The sequence below is a fragment of the Brassica napus genome, chromosome A2 (genome assembly GCF_020379485.1).
Source record: "Brassica napus cultivar Da-Ae chromosome A2, Da-Ae, whole genome shotgun sequence".
In the NCBI taxonomy this organism is placed as follows: domain Eukaryota; kingdom Viridiplantae; phylum Streptophyta; class Magnoliopsida; order Brassicales; family Brassicaceae; genus Brassica; species Brassica napus.
In genome coordinates this window covers 19,901,749-19,921,517 of record NC_063435.1, presented here as the reverse complement: position 1 = coordinate 19,921,517, position 19,769 = coordinate 19,901,749, and the positions used below count along the sequence as shown (strand labels likewise).

Sequence of the window (19,769 nt, the reverse complement as noted above, 5' to 3'; positions counted from 1 at the left end):
GGTTTACCCGGTTAAATGAAAATATTCCGAGGAACAAGGTTTCCTCGGAATACCCTCGGTAATTACCGAGGAAATTCTGAGGAACCAGGGTTTGGGGTTTCAAAACATCGATTATTTTTGCTGTATTTTATTTCTTATACAATTATAATGCATACCATTGAGGATTCTTTGTATAGATGATCATAAACCATGAAATAACAAAATTTCAAAAATTATTGTAAGTATTCCTTTTACCGTTTGTTAAAGTGTATAAGTGTTTCTCTTATGTTGTGTGGTTTTCATTCATGCAATCGTAAAAGTTTTTGTTATTGGGTAAAACACCAAAGTTTGACTTCATAATCTGGTTAAGACACTTAATGAAGGTTATATATGTGTTATTCAATCCGCAAAACGTTGTTTTCGGTTTAAAACCCCTAGTTCCTCGGAATTTCCTCGGAATTTTCCGAGGGAATTCCGAGGAAAACCCTATCTTCGTCGGAATTTCCTCGGAAAATTCCGAGGAAATTCCGAGGAAAAGGAATGTATAATCAAATCCTTAAATCGACAAGATCTATTCCGAGGAAATTCCGAGGAAAACCTATCTGCCCTCGGAATTTCCTCGGTATTTATATTTAAAAAAAAAAAAAAAAAGTCGACGCTAGTCTGTTTCCGAGTCGTCATCACCAGATGAATCTGAATCTGGATCTTGGTGAAACTCTCCAATCACTGGTTCATCCTCTACGTGAACGGCGGCTTCCTCTCCGAAGATGGTTAAATCGACTACAAGGCCAACTCCACCTAAATCTTCTGCTGCACTTAAGTTGCCGGATGTGCTTGGTTGTAGTGGGTCTTCCAGCTCAGAACTTCCCTGAACTCGGCCTCTCGGGTTGAGTCTTGTAACAGTAACCCATGGATTATCTCTGTTTCTTACCCGGGGGTACTTGATATAACAAACCTGATCGGCCTGAGAAGCAAGAAAGAAAGGATCATAATATTGCAGCTTCCGTCTCGAATTTACTGATGTAACACCAAATGCATCTGTTCTCACACCTCGATCTGGAGTGTTGTCGTGCCAATCACAATAGAAAACAGTACAGCGCAATCCAACCATGCCCAAATACTTGATTTCCAAAATCTCATGTATGTGTCCGTAGTATACATCATCTCCTGATGCAGAACAAACACCAGCATCATAAGTCGTACTCGAACGTCTCCTCTTCTGAGTTGTGAATGCATATCCTCGAGTACAAAATCTCGGATATGACTTCACAACAAAGTTTGGTCCAACGACCATCTCGCGTATCCAATCGTCAAATGTTTCACCTCTGGCCAAACCAGCACTCACATAAGTAAACATCCATCCACCAAATTCTCTCTGCTTCATTTCTTCTAGTTCGTCCTCTGTGGCGTATCTATATTCGAACCGCTTTTCTGCCATGAAAATCCTCTCATATTGAAGAACATCTTCGCAGTTGGTGAGTAAATATGTTTGCAAATGACTGCGCTCCTGATTAGTAAGTCGACGGTCCTTTGGTTTTCCGCTAAGTCGTCCAACGTCTGTGAAAATGTCTGGAACCTTCCAATGATATGTTGCCCGTTCGCCTCTATCATCATGCCGAGCAGGTCTTCTGTTTTTGGTCTGAACTTCTGCTGGAAAGTAGTACTCGGCAAAGTTTGAAGTTTCTTCATTGATCATCTGTGCGACTATAGAACCTTCCACCCTACTTAAATTTTTCACCATCTTCTTCAAACGGAACATATACCGCTCATACAGATACATCCATCTATACTGCACAGGACCACCAAGTTCCAATTCTCTTACCAGGTGAATAACAAGATGCTCCATAACATCAAAAAATGAGGGAGGAAATATCTTCTCAAGGTTGCACTGAATCACGGCTATGTGAGTCTTCAAATTTTCAATACCTTCAAGAGTCACTGATCTTGTGCATAAATCGCGGAAGAAACCACTTATCCCTGCAATTGCTTCATGAACATTTCGTGGTAATAGTTCCTTGAAGGCAAACGGAAGGAGGCGCTGCATCATTACATGGAAATCATGGCTTTTCAAGCCAGTAAACTTTCCTTCCTTTCTGTCGATACAGTTACGCAAATTAGATGCGTAACTGTCTGGAAATTCCACATCGTTTGAAATCCAATCAAAGAACGCATCCTTTCCCGCTGCATCAAGTCGGTATATGGGAAAAGGAGCCCTACCATTCTCATCAACATGAAGTTCTGAACGAGCACATATATCGACTAAATCCAGTCTTGACTTCAAATTATCCTTTGTTTTACCTTGAACATTAAGGATCGTGTTCATGAGATTGTCAAAAAAGTTCTTCTCAATATGCATGACATCTAAATTATGCCTTAGTAGATGATCCTCCCAGTATGGCAGATCCCAAAAAATACTTTTTTTGTGCCAGTTATGTAGGTTTCCAACACCATCTACCGGAAAACGCTCATGTCCACCGACGTCTGGCGTCTTTTCTGCACCAAAATCTCTAAGTTGTGTCTTCAAATCTTTCCCACGAATTTCTGGAGGTGGACTATCAAACACCCTCTTGTTCTTCGTAAACAAATTCCTACTTCTACGATATGGATGATCTGGTGGTAGAAATCTCCTGTGACAGTCAAACCAACACGTTTTCCTTCCGTGTTTTAGTTGGAAAGCATCAGTGTTATCTTGACAATATGGACATGATAGCCTTCCATGCGTTGTCCATCCAGATAACATACCATATGCTGGAAAATCACTTATTGTCCACATTAGTACTGCCCGCATTTGAAAGTTTTCTTTATACGAAACATCGTATGTTTCAGCACCTTGAGCCCATAGTTGTTGCAACCCATATATTAGTGGCTGAAGAAACACATCAAGTGATCTCTTAGGATGCTCTGGTCTGGGAACGAGAATCGAGAGAAACAAAAACTCTCATCGCAAGCACAAGTTTGGGGGTAGGTTGTTTGGTGTAAGAATGACTGGCCATAGAGAATACTGTCTTCCACTCTTGCCAAACGGGTTGAAACCATCAGTACATAATCTAAGGTAGACATTTCTTCTCTCATACGCAAAGTCGGGATACTTTGATTGGAAATGCTTCCACGCTTTTGCATCTGAAGGATGTATGATCTCACCATCTGTTGAGTGCTCCGCATGCCATCTCATTGGTTGCGCTGTGCGTTCAGACAGATACAGCATCTGCAACCTTTCCGTCAAAGACAAATACCACATCCTTTTATATGGTACTGGAACTCTTCCACTCGTATCTTTATAACGAGGCTTCCCACAAAATTTGCATGAAACCCGCTGTTCATCCGCCCTCCAATAAATCATGCAGTTGTCTCTGCATACATCTATTACCTGATACGATAAACCAAGACCAGCTACGAGTTTCTGAACCTCGTAGTATGAGCCAGGAGCTACATTATCTTGGGGTAGAATACCTTTTACATAATCAGCAATCGCATCCACACAGTCTTCAGCCAAATTATAATCTGTCTTAATGCCCATCAATCTTGTAGCAGATGATAAAGCTGAATGACCATCTCTGCAACCTTCGTACAATGGTTGCTTTCCAGCATCCAACATATCATAAAATCTCCTAGCTTCGACATTGGGTAAATCTTCCCCTCTAAAATGATCATTTACGATCTGCTCAGTAAACCCACTCAAATATAGATGAGTCCAAACATCCCACTGTTTAATAACTTTTTTTATTTTTACAATTAGAGCAAGGACATCTTAACATACATGTTTTTGCTTCCGGTTGTCGGTGAACTAACCCCATGAATTCGGTTATACCTTGTTGGTATTCTTCCGTAAGCAATCTCGTGTTCGGATCCAAATGAGGTCGATCGATCCAAGAACAAAAATAATTTGAAGAAGACATGTTTTTTATGAATCAAATTCGTGTGTAAAGAGAGTGATAGGGAGGATGAAGATATGGAGTGAATGAAGAGGAAGAGGGGTGCTTGTATTTATAGTTGAAATCCTACCGACAGACCGAGGAAATTCCGACGGAATTCCGATGCAAACGGCTAGTTCGTCGGAATTTCCTCGGAATATTTAAAATCCCCCAACGGCTCTCCAACGGCTCTCTAACGTCTATAATATTTCCTCGGAATTCATCGGTTTTTTCCGAGGAATACAATTTTCCTCGGTATTCCATAGGAATATTCCGACGGAATGAATTTTCCTCGGAATTCCGTCGGTATATTCCGAGGAAATTCCGAGGAAACCAAATTTTGTGTTTCTTCGGAATTTCCTCGGAAATTCCTCGGTATATTCCGAGGAATTCATTTTCCGTCGGAACGTCCGTCAGAATACCGCTGTTTTCTTGTAGTGTAAGTTACCGATCCATAGGCAAAATTCTGGTGAATGGAGGAAGCATCCTTGCGATTCTTGATATCCAATTCACCATCTGAATCAACCGGACCATTGTTTTCTTCTTCTTCATCTCCTGAAATTTTTGGAGAGCCTTTTAAAAAAAAAAAAAACAAATAACAAAAAGTGGCAAGCTAGTTAAGTTTACCTTTGTTGGGTTTGTAGGGAGTGTTGCATTGAGGGCAACAATTTTCACCGTTGCGACGCTCGTACTCATAACAAGGTTTGCAAACGGGGAATGCACACACGTGGCAAGCCACGAATGTATTGCCATTGTCCCCGTCTTTGACCTCATAGCTACAGATTCTACAGATCTTTGACGAGAAGGAGGAATGACGATGCTGTATCAGCAAAAAAGTAATTATTTTGAGGTTTTTACGCAAACCCATATGAAAGAATAAAACGCAGGAAACAAGTGTCCATATTTGTTACTCTTATTACCTTATCGTCGAAGCTGGTCATGGTGTTTGGTTCCATGGTGACGCAAGCTAAGCTCGAAAGCAGAGCAGGAGAGATAGAGGAATGTATGAGACTATGTGTTTTGATATTTGCCGGTAAGATAAGGCGAAATTCTTAGAAATTGCTGTGGAGGAAACTAAGGTTGTACCAAACTGTAAGGTGAGGTTTGTGTCAGAAGAAAGCTTCAAGTGACAGCAAAAATATTTGGTGGAAGGAGACACTTCAGTTTAGTTAGAGTTTATTTTATATATATATATTTTTTGTTTGAGTGCTTCCAACTTCTTCCTCTTAATTCTTTAGAGTTTGTATAACTTAGCTTAGCTTTCAAGTTATTATGTTTCTAGCTCAAGTCTTGCTGACTAAACCATACTACATCTTGGTTTCGTGGTCACACTCCGAGTCATGCCTTCATAATGTGGATTGCTCAGCTGGACCGCCTACCTACAAGAACTCGAATAGCCTCTTGGGGCCATCAGATTGATACTTCCTGTTGTCTCTGCAGTAACTACCCAGAAACACGTGATCATATCTTTTTGCACTGTGACTTCAGTGAGCAGCTATGGACTCTGGTGTTGAAACGCTTGGGATACAGACCGGTCCTCTTCCACACTTGGACTGCGCTCCTTGCTTGGTCAGACCTTAAAGATGTTGGATAATTCCAAGCTTGTGGAAACTTAACATATTATTAGATGTTTAATATGTTAAGATAAACACAATAAGGAAACCTAGAAATAGAAAAAGGAAGTTTCTATTTAGGTTAGGTTTGTGTTTTCCATATCCCACATGTTAAAGGGAATTGTCTTTCATATAAATATAGGTCTAATGGAGAGGTGTTCCATATGATCTAAGTGAAACATATTGAGAGCTTTAGTTTTGAGTAGTTTCTAAAGCTAATAAGAAAAGTTGTTCTTATAACTCTTTGTGTTTCTAAGAGATCTGAATTGGTATCAGAGCCTCAGGTTGGAGACTCGATCTAAGCTTAAGTTGTAGCTTAAGATCTTGGTGCTTGTGAATAAGAGATCGCGACGGCAAGATGGCTGACGTGACTAGGGCTCCACGCACGAAGGACTTTGGATCTACATCCATCCAATGTCCGATGTTGTCATCGACAAACTACACAGTTTGGTCGATGAGGATGAAGGTTCTACTACGTGTTCATGAAGTGTGGGACACAATCGAACCCGGTTCAGATGATCAAAAGAAGAACGATGTTGCGATAGCTCTTTTGTTTCAATCTGTTCCAGAGACTTTGATTCTCCAGGTGGGAGAACAAACCGCATCAAAAGAGATCTGGAACGCCATCAAGTCACGACACCCAGGAGCTGATCGTGTAAGGGAGGCGAGACTTCAGACGTTGATGGCAGAGTTTGATAGGTTGAAGATGGATGATGCAGATACGGTCGATGACTTCGCGGGGAAGATATCGGGCCTATCATCCAAAGCAACCTCGTTGGGAGAAAACATAGAAGAATCCAAGATGGTCAAGAAGTTCTTGAAGGGTCTTCCAAGACACAAGTATATCCAGATCGTAGCATCACTTGAGCAAGTCCTAGATCTCAACTCGACGGGGTTTGAAGACATAGTTGGAAGGCTTAAGGCGTACGAGGAGCGTGTAGGAGAAGAAACTCAGAAAGAAGACCAAGGGAAGCTGATGTTTTCGAACAATGAAGAACATAGTCAGAGGGGCTATGAGAATTCTCGTGGTAGAGGAAGAGGAAGGAACGGTAGAGGCAAAGGTCGAGGTAGGTCACACAACCAAAACCGTGCGTCACACACCGAAGATAACAACTCGGAAAAGAATCGCTCAAAACTGATATGTTGGAGATGTGACAAGCCTGGTCACTACGCAACTGTCTGTCCCGAGAAGTCAGAGAAGGATCAAGAAACCAACCTAAACGAGACAGAAGAGGCCGATGCACTCTACGTACACGAGGTGGTGTTTTTGAACGAAGATAAGGTGATTCCGAAGAATCTTGATATCGACAAAGGCAATGCAAGTGTTTGGTATTTGGATAATGGAGCGAGCAATCACATGACAGGGAACAAGGAGTTCTTTTCGAGTTTGAATTTCAACACCAAAGGGAAGGTGAAGTTTGGTGATGGATCGTGTGTTGACATTGTAGGAAAGGGTGTGGTTACCTTTGTGTGCAAGACTGGAGAGAAGAAGGCACTCAAGGATATATACTACACACCCGATCTGAAGCACAATATATTGAGTCTTGGGCAAGCAACAGAGAACGGATGTGAGGTTAACATGAAAGATGTCTTCTTAACGCTCACAGATTCGCATGGAAGGTTGCTAGTTCGTGTGACGAGATCTCTAAACCGTCTCTACAAGACCCCTATGGAGATAAGCTACCCGGAATATTTACATGTCAAGGACGTAGATGCTACATGGAGGTGGCATGCTCGACAAGGACATATATGCTATGGAGTGATGAACAACATGGTAAGGAAGGAGATGGTCGTAGGAATGCAGAGTGTAACACACGAAGAAGGCGTGTGTAACACATGTCTCGCAGAGAAACAAAGGAGACACTCATTCCCGAGTGTCACACACGAAGAAGGCGTGTGTAACACATGTTTCGCAGGGAAGCAAATCAGAGATTCATTCCCGACTAAGGCCATGGTTTGTACATCAAAGCCATTAGGATTATTGCTTGGAGATTTGTGTGGAATAAGTGCACCACCAACGCCAGCAGATAATCGTGAGGCATTCTATCGGCTCAAAAGATCTCACACCGATAGAGGAGGAGAGTTTGCCTCAGTTATGTTCAATCTAGGTTGCACCGATAGAGGAGGAGAGGTTGCCTCAGATGTGTTCAATCTAGGATGCACCGATAGAGGAGGAGAGATTGCCTCAGATGAGTTCAACCTATCTTGTGAAGAAGATTGGGTTGAAGCTATGGAAGACGAGTTGGAGTCTATCACAAGAAACAAGATATGGGAGCTTGTAGATAGACCGACTGGTTCTGAGAAGAAAAGAGAAGAGGATCGAGTTTGTGTGTTACACAAGACGTTGCATGTGTTACGCCAGGCACCCAGAGCATGGAGTGTGAAACTTGATCAGGTTCTCAAGGAGATGAGATTTGAGAAGTGCACAAAGGAACCATCAGTGTACTACAAGACTGAAGGAGGAGACGTCTTGATCATAGCCATCTACGTTGATGATCTATTTGTGACAGGAACTTCACTTAAGATGATTAGGCAATTCAAGGAGGAGATGTCTAAGAAGTTCGAGATGTCAGATTTAGGTAAGCTAACGTACTACCTTGGCATAGAGGTGATTCAAGGAGCAGCCAGAATCAGAATAAAGCAAGAGAGGTATGCTCAAGGAATCCTGTGTGACACAAAGATGAAAGTGTGTAACACGACTCACGTAGGAGTGTGCAACACGACTCAAGGAATCCTGTGTGACACAAAGATGGAAGTGTGTAACACGACTCACGTAGGAGTGTACAACACGACTCACGGAGGAGTGTGTGACACAAAGGTGGAAGCGTGTGACACAACGCACGTACCAATGGAGTCAAGGTTCTCAAAAGCTGAAGATGAACCAGAGATAAATCAGTTGGGTGTTGAGCAGAAGGCCGACATCCTTCCCAGAGCTCACGTACGCAAGATGGCGGACGTGACCAGAGTTTTCATCGCAGTGAGGTTCAGCCACAAGGCTCATCGCAACTTAAGTGAAGAGGTCATGAGAAGGTTCTACAAGAACTGGACCGATTCTAAGAAGGAGCGGTACGGAAGCAAGGAGAGCATCCGGTCTAACCTTGAGAAAGATGTGAATCCAATGGGTGGATTCGCACACCATGGTGTGCTGGAGGATGATTACTTGATGATTGAGTTCAAGCAAATGAGGAGCTTAATCGGAGTTCAAGAAATTGATCTCCTTAATTCAAGTTGGAATTAAGGGGGTGAATGTTGGATAATTCCAAGCTTGTGGAAACTTAACATATTATTAGATGTTTAATATGTTAAGATAAACACAATAAGGAAACCTAGAAATAGAAAAAGGAAGTTTCTATTTAGGTTAGGTTTGTGTTTTCCATATCCCACATGTTAAAGGGAATTGTCTTTCATATAAATATAGGTCTAATGGAGAGGTGTTCCATATGATCTAAGTGAAACATATTGAGAGCTTTAGTTTTGAGTAGTTTCTAAAGCTAATAAGAAAAGTTGTTCTTATAACTCTTTGTGTTTCTAAGAGATCTGAAAAGACAGTATCTGCCCCACGACTCTCCGTTTGCTGGTGATTCAAGCCACGGTATACAACATATGGTTCGAGAGGAACGCACGACTCCACTCATCTCCAGCATCGACTCCTCAAGTAACATTCAGGAAGATTGACAGACTCATCAGACAAACTATCATCGCTAGGAAGTCTCGGAAGAAATTTCAAAACTTGCTCGGCTGCTGGCTTAAGCACTCTTGCTAAGTCCCGTTAGTTAGGAACCTGTTTCTAACTAGATAAGCTTTTCATTGTTTTTATCTTTTTTTGGCAATGATTGGCTGAACTGCTTTAACCTTGTACATGTACAATCTGCTTCATTTATATGATATTCACATACTTATCAAAAAAAAAAAAAAAAAGTCTTGCTGACTACTTTTTTTGTCTTGCTGAATACTTGGTATCTGAAATTCACCGAATCATTTTTGAATGGAGAAGACTTGGGTTCACCCCCTGTGGTGAATTATTTAATTCACCTCAATTTTCTAAACCAATTAAAATATCATGTAGGATTAAGTAAAAACAAAATTAGAAAAAAAAAAAAAACAGTTGAAAAAATAAAAGACATCAGCTTTTCTTCTTCATCCCCACATAAAAGATACGAAGCTTCATTCGTCAAGCTTTGAGTCTCTTATTATGTGCTTTCAAATACAATTCTATATCCTAAATCCAAATTCTATACCCTAAACCCAAACCCAAACCCAAACTGTAAACCCTAAACCTAAACTCTATTATAAATTCTAAACCCAAACTCAATTGTAAACTCTAAACCCAAACTTAATACATCTAAATAAAGTTTAGAGTTTACGATTTAGGTTTAGGATTTAGAGTTTAGAAATTGATGCAGATTATTGTTTATCTATCTCATAAGAGAACATGATTTGATTGGATTTCGAGAAGATAAAGTCGAAATTAGATTTAAAATCACAGAATTAGAAACTTAAACTTGACAAATAAAGCTTCATATCTTCTCTGTGAGGATGAAGAAGAAAAAAGTAGAGGCAATAGAGATCACGTTCTCTTCTTTGACAACGACTTCTTTTATATTTTTTTCACATATTTTCCTTGTTTTTTTTTCTTTAATTTTATTTCCTTTTTAACTAATACTACATGGTACTTTAATTGGTGTAGAGAGTTGAGGTGAATATAAGAGTTCACCACAGGGGGTGAACCCAAGTTTTGTTTAATCTCATCAGATAGAGAGAGGGAGGATTTATTCAACAAAAGTCAATTTCACAAAGGCCCAAAATGGTAATACAAAATAAAACAGTGAATTCAACAGAAACAAAGATGATCATGGTTCATATATCACTCATCATAAGCATTTGAGTTGGTTACATAAACCAGTTGCACAAAAAAAAAGAGTTGGTTATAATAACCAGAAATGGGAAAACAAAAAGATGATACCATCAAACGACTCAAGAATCAGATCTGAAAATCTGATCTTATTTTATTTGGTTAGATCAGTAATATATGATTTGATCAAGCGATATAGTAGATGGAGTTAGGGAGCTTGAAGGTTCTCTTGGGAACTGGACAGCCTGCGAAGCTGTTCCATTGTGCACCCATAACTCCCCAAACTTTGTATCCAAGACTTGTAAGCCATGTCCTTACATCTGCCTTGTATTGGGTCACACTCTTCTTCTCTTCCTCTTCTCCCCTGCAATTTTTAGGTTTGACAATTTTATTATATCCAGATCAAACTATAATACTTCAGAGAGCTCAAAATGTTGGTTGCTCATATATTTATATGGATTAGGACATATAACCTAGCTAGTGGTTTGTACTAGTGTTGTTCTAAGACAACTGTTGAGACTTGAGACTCGAAGGAACAGAGGAACAATATATACCTGAGGAGGAGGTTAGACCAGCCGTGGTAACCGGCTTCAATAAGGTTCTCGACGGTGGCGGACCTGAGGTACTCTTTGCGAGAAGAAACCAAAAAGATCTTGAAACCTCTCTCTCTGATTTCATGGAACAGCTTCACCATGTTTGGAACCGCTGGTGCCTTTCCCCAACTTTGCCATTCCTCAAACTTGGTCGTGTTTAATTGCTCACCACTGATTCAAATCAATGTAAAATTATAATCCCAAAATGTAATTATTTATATGAAGCTAATATATTGTAACTAACTCATATTACTTTTCACTGGAAACCAACCAAATTTAAGACAAAATTAATGTAACCGAGCTGAGAAAAAAAATATACATATAAATTACTGATATTTAACTAATACTCCCTCCGTTTCTTAAAACTACATATTCTAAAAAATAAATTTGTTTCAAAAAGATCCATCTTTTATATTTTCAATGCATGTTTTATTACCTAATTGCAAATTAAAAAAAAAATTTAATTGCACTAGTTAAATTTTTATTCGCTTAAAATTATGGAAAAAAATAAACACAAAAAACTATACAAATTTAATGTGTTTTATTAAGATGTGTGAAAAATCTAGAATATATAACTTCAAGAAACAGGATTATATAAATGTAAAAATATTAAAAATAAAAATCATTATCTACACCCAAGAAAAAAAACTAAAATTGTGACAATTCGAACCAAACCTAATCAACATGGTTAACTCAATTTCTTACCCGAAGCAGCCGTTGCTCTTGTGGTAAGGAATGGTGGAGAGAAGAGTGTCATCAATGTCAAAGATCCAAGCATCCATGCCATCACATTTCTTCTTCTCGCAACAAGTTTTTCCGAGGTAGAGGATAGCTTCATCAACGGCTCTCTCCACGTCATCCTCGTACTGAGATGATGTCATGTACTTTTGGACAAACCACACGCACTCCTGTGGCACCACCGTGAAGTCTCTGATGTTGTGAAGCTCCACGTTGATTCTCCAGCTCTCGCAGTATCCGGTTAGGTTTGGATCTTTCAATGTGGCGACCCCCTTTTGGCTGGTGGTGGTTTTGGTAGACTTGAGTCCTTTGAACTGGTTTAGGATGTTCCAGTCACGAGCTGAGACCATTCCGATGAAAAGGAATGCGAGTGTTAGCGAGAGCACCAAGGATCTAGCCATACTGTCGATGATGGAATCGAAAGATGAAGAAGATTACTTGTGTTTGGAGATCTCTCTGTAATATGGTAATGTGTATAAATAGATGTAGAAGTATAGATGTCAACATTACAAGAAAAAAAGAAGTTGATAATTGTTTTTAGATTTAGCACTGATTTGTCAGTGATGTTACCGTGACATTTTCAAATCGAACTTCTTACTTAATTTTCTTATGTAAAGATGATTTTAACTTTTCGTTACACTATGTCAGTTTGTGTATATTCGAGTCGGTTTCATTTTATCAATAAAAACAAAAGAAAGAGTTAGAATATATTATAGTTATACATTTTGTGTCCAAGTGTTGTTCAATATATACAGTCCTACAGATTAAATTTATCATGTTGATGTGATCATGCATATACATACAGTATATACATTAAATTATTTTTTGGGATGAATGTAAACGACAGCACATTTTTACATAGATAATATAATCGCTATACATATAATATTAGTGGAAGGAAAGTGGGCACCATGTCTTGATGTGAAATAGGCAACTTGAAGAAAATAAAGTGAAAAACATCTATTCCAGCTCATGCAATTTAATATAATCAACCGTCGTGGTCGTCTGAATAAATGTGTTCTTACTAATATATTTTCAGGATATAATCGAAAAGGTTGCACCTATACGTAATCAACTGATCCGAACTCCGAACACAAAACGCAATATTCGCACTGCTGTTGTATCGTAATCGGGATATAAATCCGATGGTACGTATGTAAGTTGCAAACACACGAAAAATGAGCATACCTATACAGATAATAAACCGACCAAAGTTGTAGAGCATGAGGTCCATGACCATTATAAGAAAATGTCTCACCATTATACGTAGTTGGTCTCACATTTTTATCGTAGTATGTTGTTTGATTTTTTTTTTTTTTTTGAGAAAGGGCTGTGTTTAATTAATTTGATACAAGCTGGAACCATTTAGATTTAAATCGTGATTACTGCTGTCATGATCTGAGAAGAACTATATGCATCTTTTAATATATTAAATAGTATTCAAAACAAGTTCACATGATGAACTATTGTTTTGAACTAGAAGATTTAATGATCCTGGTGTCTAATTTGGAATTTTATGTTGTGAAGTTTACATATCGAATGATTATTACGTTGAACTTTTATGAAAGACGTGTTACACTCTACATTTTCTTTTCAAAATTTTAAAATTGTCTTCACAAATTTTCTTTAAAAAAATTGTAATAGATTTCTAGTTATACAGTTTTATGTTATCCTAATTTAAAACTACACCATACTTGGTATAAATGCGTTGAAGTCTCTTAATCTGTCAAGAAGATCGATGAAAAGGGTTCGGAGAACATCTAGTGCTAAAATTACCTACAGTATACATTGATTGTCTTATTCTATTGTTTTTTTTACACCAACAAACATCTATTACATTATTCAAACTTTGAAGTGGTCTATATAACCAGAACATAACAACCAATAAAACCAATTATTGTTTAACCATATTTTGGTTGTATAAACGGGTCTATATTGCTCAAAGCCTAATCCTCACACGTGCAGTCGTGTCGGATATAGTTATAATTGGTATGTAACTTTTCATTTTACACTATTTGATTTCTCATCCATGTTTTTTCAAAAGTTTTTTTTAATAACCAGGAGCTGTCCGGACCTTTGGCCAAATAATCTTCCCGGTTTGGGACTCGGCGGCGCTAATATTAATTATGGCGCAAAGCATCCTTCCCACGGTGCACTGAACCCAAGAATACAAGAACACCGACACTTGCGCTTAAACCAACTTAACTGGCACATCCGTGGTATTTTTTTTCCAAGTTGTAATATATTGTAGCATATTTGATCGAGTATGGCCATGCTGATAGTCGGATTGAATATTCGTTGATAGTAGTTTTTTATTACAACAATCTTTATATATCTTAATCTTTTCTAACAGATTAAGGCGAACATCTGCACAAGCTTTTTGTATATGCTGAACAAGTCTAATAGGTATATCTTACACGTCCTTAATTAAGCTAATCACTGAAATCAAGTTTGTAAATAGCTGTAGAATTCATGCGCAATTGTTGACCTAACCCTTTTATTTGTTCTCATTATTACAATATCTCACACATTCTCATTTATTTATTTTTCTATTTAATATGATCCTCCTTCATCGAGAGATTTATTAGTTTGTACAAGATAAAATTCTTGACAAGTCATTCAGTTCTTGATCAGTCTGGATTCACATACTTTATATAGGCGACAAGAATGCTTTTCTTGAACTACTGTTTTTCAACTTTCTGTTCAAAATTATCAAAAATGTAAGAGATGGATTGCATCCATCCACGCAAAACCTATAAAATAGAAGATTTGGTCCGACAAGCCAGCAAAGGACATCAGCTCCGCCTAAGCGGTCCCCAGTTAGGACTGCTTTATTTGACTTCACAAAGCAAACACGCCAGCTCTGCTCAAAAGCCTGATTGCTTGGCCCAGTTGCTCGGTCTGATCAAGACCAAGCCCATTAGGGCAAGAAGACTTAGGGTGAAGGTAAAGTAAGGTTATCTATATAAGGAGGAGGAGGACTAATGAGAAGGGGATCCCAAAAATTTACTCACTGTTTCTTGCCAACTTGTACTTTCCTAGCCAGATCTCCGAGCACCGGCTTTCTTTTATGTTCACTCTTTCCAATCTCTAACCATTTACTCTTTTCCGATATAATAAAACGCCTTTGAACTAACTAACTGACGAGTTATGTCCTACTGTACTGAGTCCCGACCAAACTCAGATCAAACAGTGTGTGCCCACCGTGGAGCAGAATGAAGTAGCGTTAACAACGATCATGACTCACGGAAAGTCGAGTTCTGGTGAGGAGCCGGAACCCACCCCAGTGGTAGCAGCACCGACCGTGTCTGACTTCATGGATACCATAACGGCACGCTTCTCTCAACAGAAAGAGGTGCAAAAAGCGACCAACGAACAGCTCACCGCCTGGCCGCTGCTATCACTCTTCCAGCCAGACACGCCAGCAACCATCCGACCATTCGAAGACAAAATCGATTTAGTTGAGAACTATGAGATTTTCTTGGAAATAATCATCTAACTATTACGTCGCACCATTATTTGAGTTATTGATTGCAGATTGTACAATATGGAAAAGCCAAGCGTGATTGTTCTGCCAATAACATCCATGCTTGTGAGGGTGTATGAAGGATCCAAAGCTGACCTCCAATATTAATCTACTTGAATCTCTTCTTTTGGGCCTTGGTATACACTTGATCGGATTCCTCGTCTAGGTTTGAAAAGACTAATATGTGTAAGTATAATTCCTTTCTCTTTTCCCTTCACTAATAAAAAAAGATAGAATGAAATGAAAAAAAAAAGATAGAGGTAAGAAAGAAGTGAATCAGGTGCTTCGTGACAACCATCATTTATGCTTGTATTTCATGGAAGTTTTTCTAATAAACTTAGTCGATAGAAAAAGTAAAATGATACTTTGCAAGGTATGGAGAAATCTACTGGGTGAAGCGAGAAAAGAGAGAGGAAATGAACCAGAGTAAGATTGTCTACGGGTCAGAAACTTGAATGGGTAAGAGTCCATGTGTCTTGTGATCAATCCTTGTTTAGACTGCAATTTAGCTTTTAAATGAGGTCAGTGGTGGTGAGTTTGAATATCTCGTATGAACTGTGGGATGAAAATGGTTTGGTTGCTAAGCAGAGATTAAATACATGAAAGTACTTTCTAAGTTTAGTACTAATTAATGTGGCTTGCAACAAGTAGTGGTGAAAGTGGTGTTCTAAAGGATATGTGAGTTCCTACGTTTTCAAACCTTTTTCATAGGTTTAATCCTCTGTTTTGCGTGAGGGCAAACAAAAGTTAAGTTTGAAGGAGTTGATATATCATGGTTTTATGGGGTTTTGACCATGATATAAGTCATGTTTTAGAGTCTTAATTGTATTTTTTTTTTCGAAACAGAGTCTTAATTGTATATTTCAAGTTTTTATCGAGTCATTTTAGGTTCATGTATGTTTTTGACAAGATTGGAGATTTTCGAGCACTTTGGAGCATGGAGAGAGTCACAGATGAAGAGAGCAAGTTGATGACCATATTTTGGCATGATGCCGATCAACATCCATCATACACAAATCCCGAGGACTTTTTTTTGCAAGTTTCATGAATTGGCGAAAGATCCAAAAGTTTCCAATATTTGCAAGAAATTTCCTAACATGTTATAGACATATATTTACTCTAAAGCCATTTTATGCTACACTTAATTTTTTTGGAGAGACAGATTAGAACTCATCAGAGAGATGATTTCAAAGTCTTTTATCTTTTTATTAGATTTATGTATGCAATTTATTTAGAATATGATTTGGGTTCCATTGATCATATCTGAGTAATTCATATGTTAGATTTAGATTCTAAAAAAATTAGATGAATTTTTAGGTGAGATAATAAGAAATGTTAATACCCTTTATCTGCCTTCAGATCTATTAATATCCTCTTATTGTCTTCAGATCTATTAATATCATGCAGCTCCAAAATGACATTAATTTAATCATTAGAGTGTTTATTACAAAGAATCATTAAAACTGCAAACCAACATAAAGGAAAGAGTAAGGTCTTTGAGATGAGGCCAAAATTCTTAATTTGGATAGTCATTGTTGGTTTGTGTTATATAAATATTAATTTTTGGTGATGATTTGCTTAAAACGTTTGTTATATAATTTGGTTTGGTCTGTTTTATTTATTTTTTATTTATAATCTGCTTTCATGAACTGGTGCAGAGAATATAATTTTAAGTATGGATTGATTTTGATTCAATTTGAGTTAATTGGTTTTGGAACACAATGATTCTAATCAAAACAAAGTTTAAATCAGTTTGTAAATTTTACTGTTGCTTTATACAAACCTTAAAAATAAGAAAAAAAAATTAAATCATAATTAAGTTTAATTAATTTTTAATCCATCTTTCTTATCATCCTATATATGATTTCCAGAAAAAAAAATTGTGAGTTCTAATTATTTCTAATTCGTTAGTCACAAGATAATACAAACCATTTTTAATTTCTACCAATTTGATAGTTTAAAATCGATTGCAATATGTATACACAATTTATATTCATATACAAATGCAAAAAATATACTAGAATCATTTGCAAAAAAATATACGAGAACCTAGCCGTAGCCCGGAAAAATCCCTAGTATTTGGAAAGGTCTCGTTGTCAGCTTTCCAGATCATCTTTCAGATCGACAAACCGAGGTACGGTTAAGAGGTTATGGCTATTTTAGTTTTGGATATCAAATCTGAAACTCATAAACCTAGTCTTCTAATTCGGAAACCATAAGTATAATTTAGGAAACTTTTTGATTTATGTAGTTTCCATTTTGAAATTTCCAATTTTACGAAAGTTTCTATTTCATGAGTTGTTCCAATTATGGAAGTTACCATTTTAGAAAATTTCCAGTTTTGGAAACTTTATTTTAGGAAACATGGAATCAAAACATTTACGGGGTTATTGGAACTAGAATTTGGAAAGAGTTTAGTGATTTTAAAAGTTGACAGAATTTTAAAAGTTTTGTAGATTTAACAAATATTCTCCACATTGCTATCAAATATTTTGTATTGATTTCGGGAGATTGTTATTGAGTATCATGGATTTGCACAATATATTGTTTTCAAAAAGTTTCTCTTTCTAAGGTAATATATAAAAATCTTTCTAGAAATTTCCTAAAAAGAATCTCAATGGGACACAATATTTCTCGTTCATTATATAAGACACAAATTTTCGCGTCCAGCTACATACATGTACTCTACTTCTTCTTACCATTAGTTTATAGGCTATTTGTATATTCTGTTGCATAAGATTTTTTTCTAGCCACCATTGTTGACCATATACGATACATTATTATTCTCTGTGTTGCTTCATGCTTATGCTTGACTTCTGCTTGACTTCTCTTTATGATTACATTCAGAAAGCATTGAAGGAAGAACCAGAACACTTTCGATCTTTATATCACATGTATCCAAGCTCATTTCTCAAGCTGTGTGAACTTATTCGGGTGAAAACATGTGTGCGAGATACCCACAATATATGCGTTGAAGAGATGGTGCTACTACATTTCTCCTAACTATTTGCCAGAGTTCAAAATATTGTTTCACAATAGACACGTTCAAGGGATCAGTATTTGCCACTAGTGAGAACTTTAATAAGGTTCTAAAATCACTGAATACTTTAGCGCCAGACCCGATGGCGAAGCCTGGAGTGACAACATGTGCAAAGATAAGAGAGAGCACAAAGTTTTATCCTTACTTCAAGGTACATAGTTCTGATTTTGTCTACGTATTATTAATAAAAAAAATCAATATGTTTTTTATTTGACATCTTAATTTTTTTTATCATTACAAGATTGCATCGGAGCAATAGATGGCACTCATATATTTGCAATGGTGCCAAAATGTGATTTTCCAAGCTATCTTAATCGTAAAGGATTTGTATCACAAAATGTTCCTGCGACTTGCAATTTTGATCTAAAATTCATGTATGTTATTCGTGGGTGGGAAGGTTCAACTCATGATTCAAAATTTTAAGTGATGCTCTAACAAGAAGCACTTGCAAACTAGAAGATCCAGAAGGTATGGGTGACAAATTTAAGCTAATATCATGAAAATATTACATGTATATACAACTGATCTTGCGATGTTTAAATTATGCAGGAATTTTTTATTTAGCAGATTGTGGGTTTGCCAACCGTCGAATTTTTTTAGCTCCATTTAGAAGTACTCGTTATCATCTACAAGAATTTATGGGCGAAGGTCATGATCCCAGCAACCATAACGAGTTATTAAATTTGTGTCATGCGTCTTTAAGAAATGTGATCGAAAGAATATTTGGTATCTTTAAATCTTGGTTTCTAATTTTTAAATATGTGCCCCCTTTCTCTTTTAAGACACAAGCGGAGTTAAGAAGAAGAATACAGCAGTGATGGTGAGACATATTATTTATATTTATATTATGGGTTGGTGTGTTCACGTAGACAAATACATTTTATGGCATTAGTTCTTTGTGTACTTTGGTGTGTTCCCGTTCTGAGTTTGGTTTCTTCACCATTATTGAGTTTGGTTTGGTGTACTTTGATATTTTTGAAACAACATTCTAGTTACTGAATCAAACGTTTGTTATGATGTGAGTTTGGTTTCTTCGCCATTATTGAGTTTGGTTTGGTGTGTTCACGTAGACAAATAGGCAGTACGTATGATTTATTATTACAAAGATTTCAAAAATCTTATGAGTATATATGATATTTTCAGAATATATTCTTATGATGCATCACCCTTCTGATAGAGCAGCATGGAAGCATTTTAAAAGGGGTATCTTGTAATTTTTCTATTGAAAGTCAAAATAGTTATCTAGGGTAGAAACAAAAGATTTAATCCAGTTAGTATGAATGGTGAATTCCACTCGGTCTGGCCGGTAATCGTTACTCCTTATAACTTACTTCTCGGTATCTGTAAAAATAATATTTCTTTTTATCGGTATTAGTTTCAGGACTGAGACATCCAACGAAGAGCACTGATATCGATTTGCAGACATTTATTGAATAATTTCAGAAATAAGGTCAGTGGAGGGATATGTCAGATTAGGTCTTGTGAGCTGTGGGCTAGATGGTATGGTTGCTAAGCCA

The 19,769-nt window shown here is 37.5% G+C and overlaps 2 protein-coding genes across 2 annotated transcripts; both read right to left on the bottom strand.

Moving 5' to 3' along the window:
- Nucleotides 1-4,213: 4,213 nt before the first annotated feature.
- LOC125588266 (cellulose synthase A catalytic subunit 4 [UDP-forming]-like) lies at nucleotides 4,214-5,442 on the bottom strand. Its single transcript, XM_048759523.1, has 3 exons — nucleotides 4,811-5,442; nucleotides 4,518-4,710; nucleotides 4,214-4,445 (listed from the first exon to the last, which is right to left on the bottom strand). Exons 1-3 carry the CDS (start codon nucleotides 4,844-4,846, stop codon nucleotides 4,282-4,284), a joined length of 393 nt encoding a protein of 130 aa, XP_048615480.1. The 5' UTR covers nucleotides 4,847-5,442; the 3' UTR covers nucleotides 4,214-4,281.
- A 4,891-nt stretch (nucleotides 5,443-10,333) lies between these two features.
- Nucleotides 10,334-12,191, bottom strand: LOC106409043 (acid phosphatase 1-like). The gene is made up of 3 exons (XM_013849729.3): nucleotides 11,654-12,191; nucleotides 10,910-11,119; nucleotides 10,334-10,719 (listed from the first exon to the last, which is right to left on the bottom strand). Exons 1-3 carry the CDS (start codon nucleotides 12,085-12,087, stop codon nucleotides 10,542-10,544), a joined length of 822 nt encoding a protein of 273 aa, XP_013705183.2. The 5' UTR covers nucleotides 12,088-12,191; the 3' UTR covers nucleotides 10,334-10,541.
- Between the last annotated feature and the right edge of the window lie 7,578 nt (nucleotides 12,192-19,769).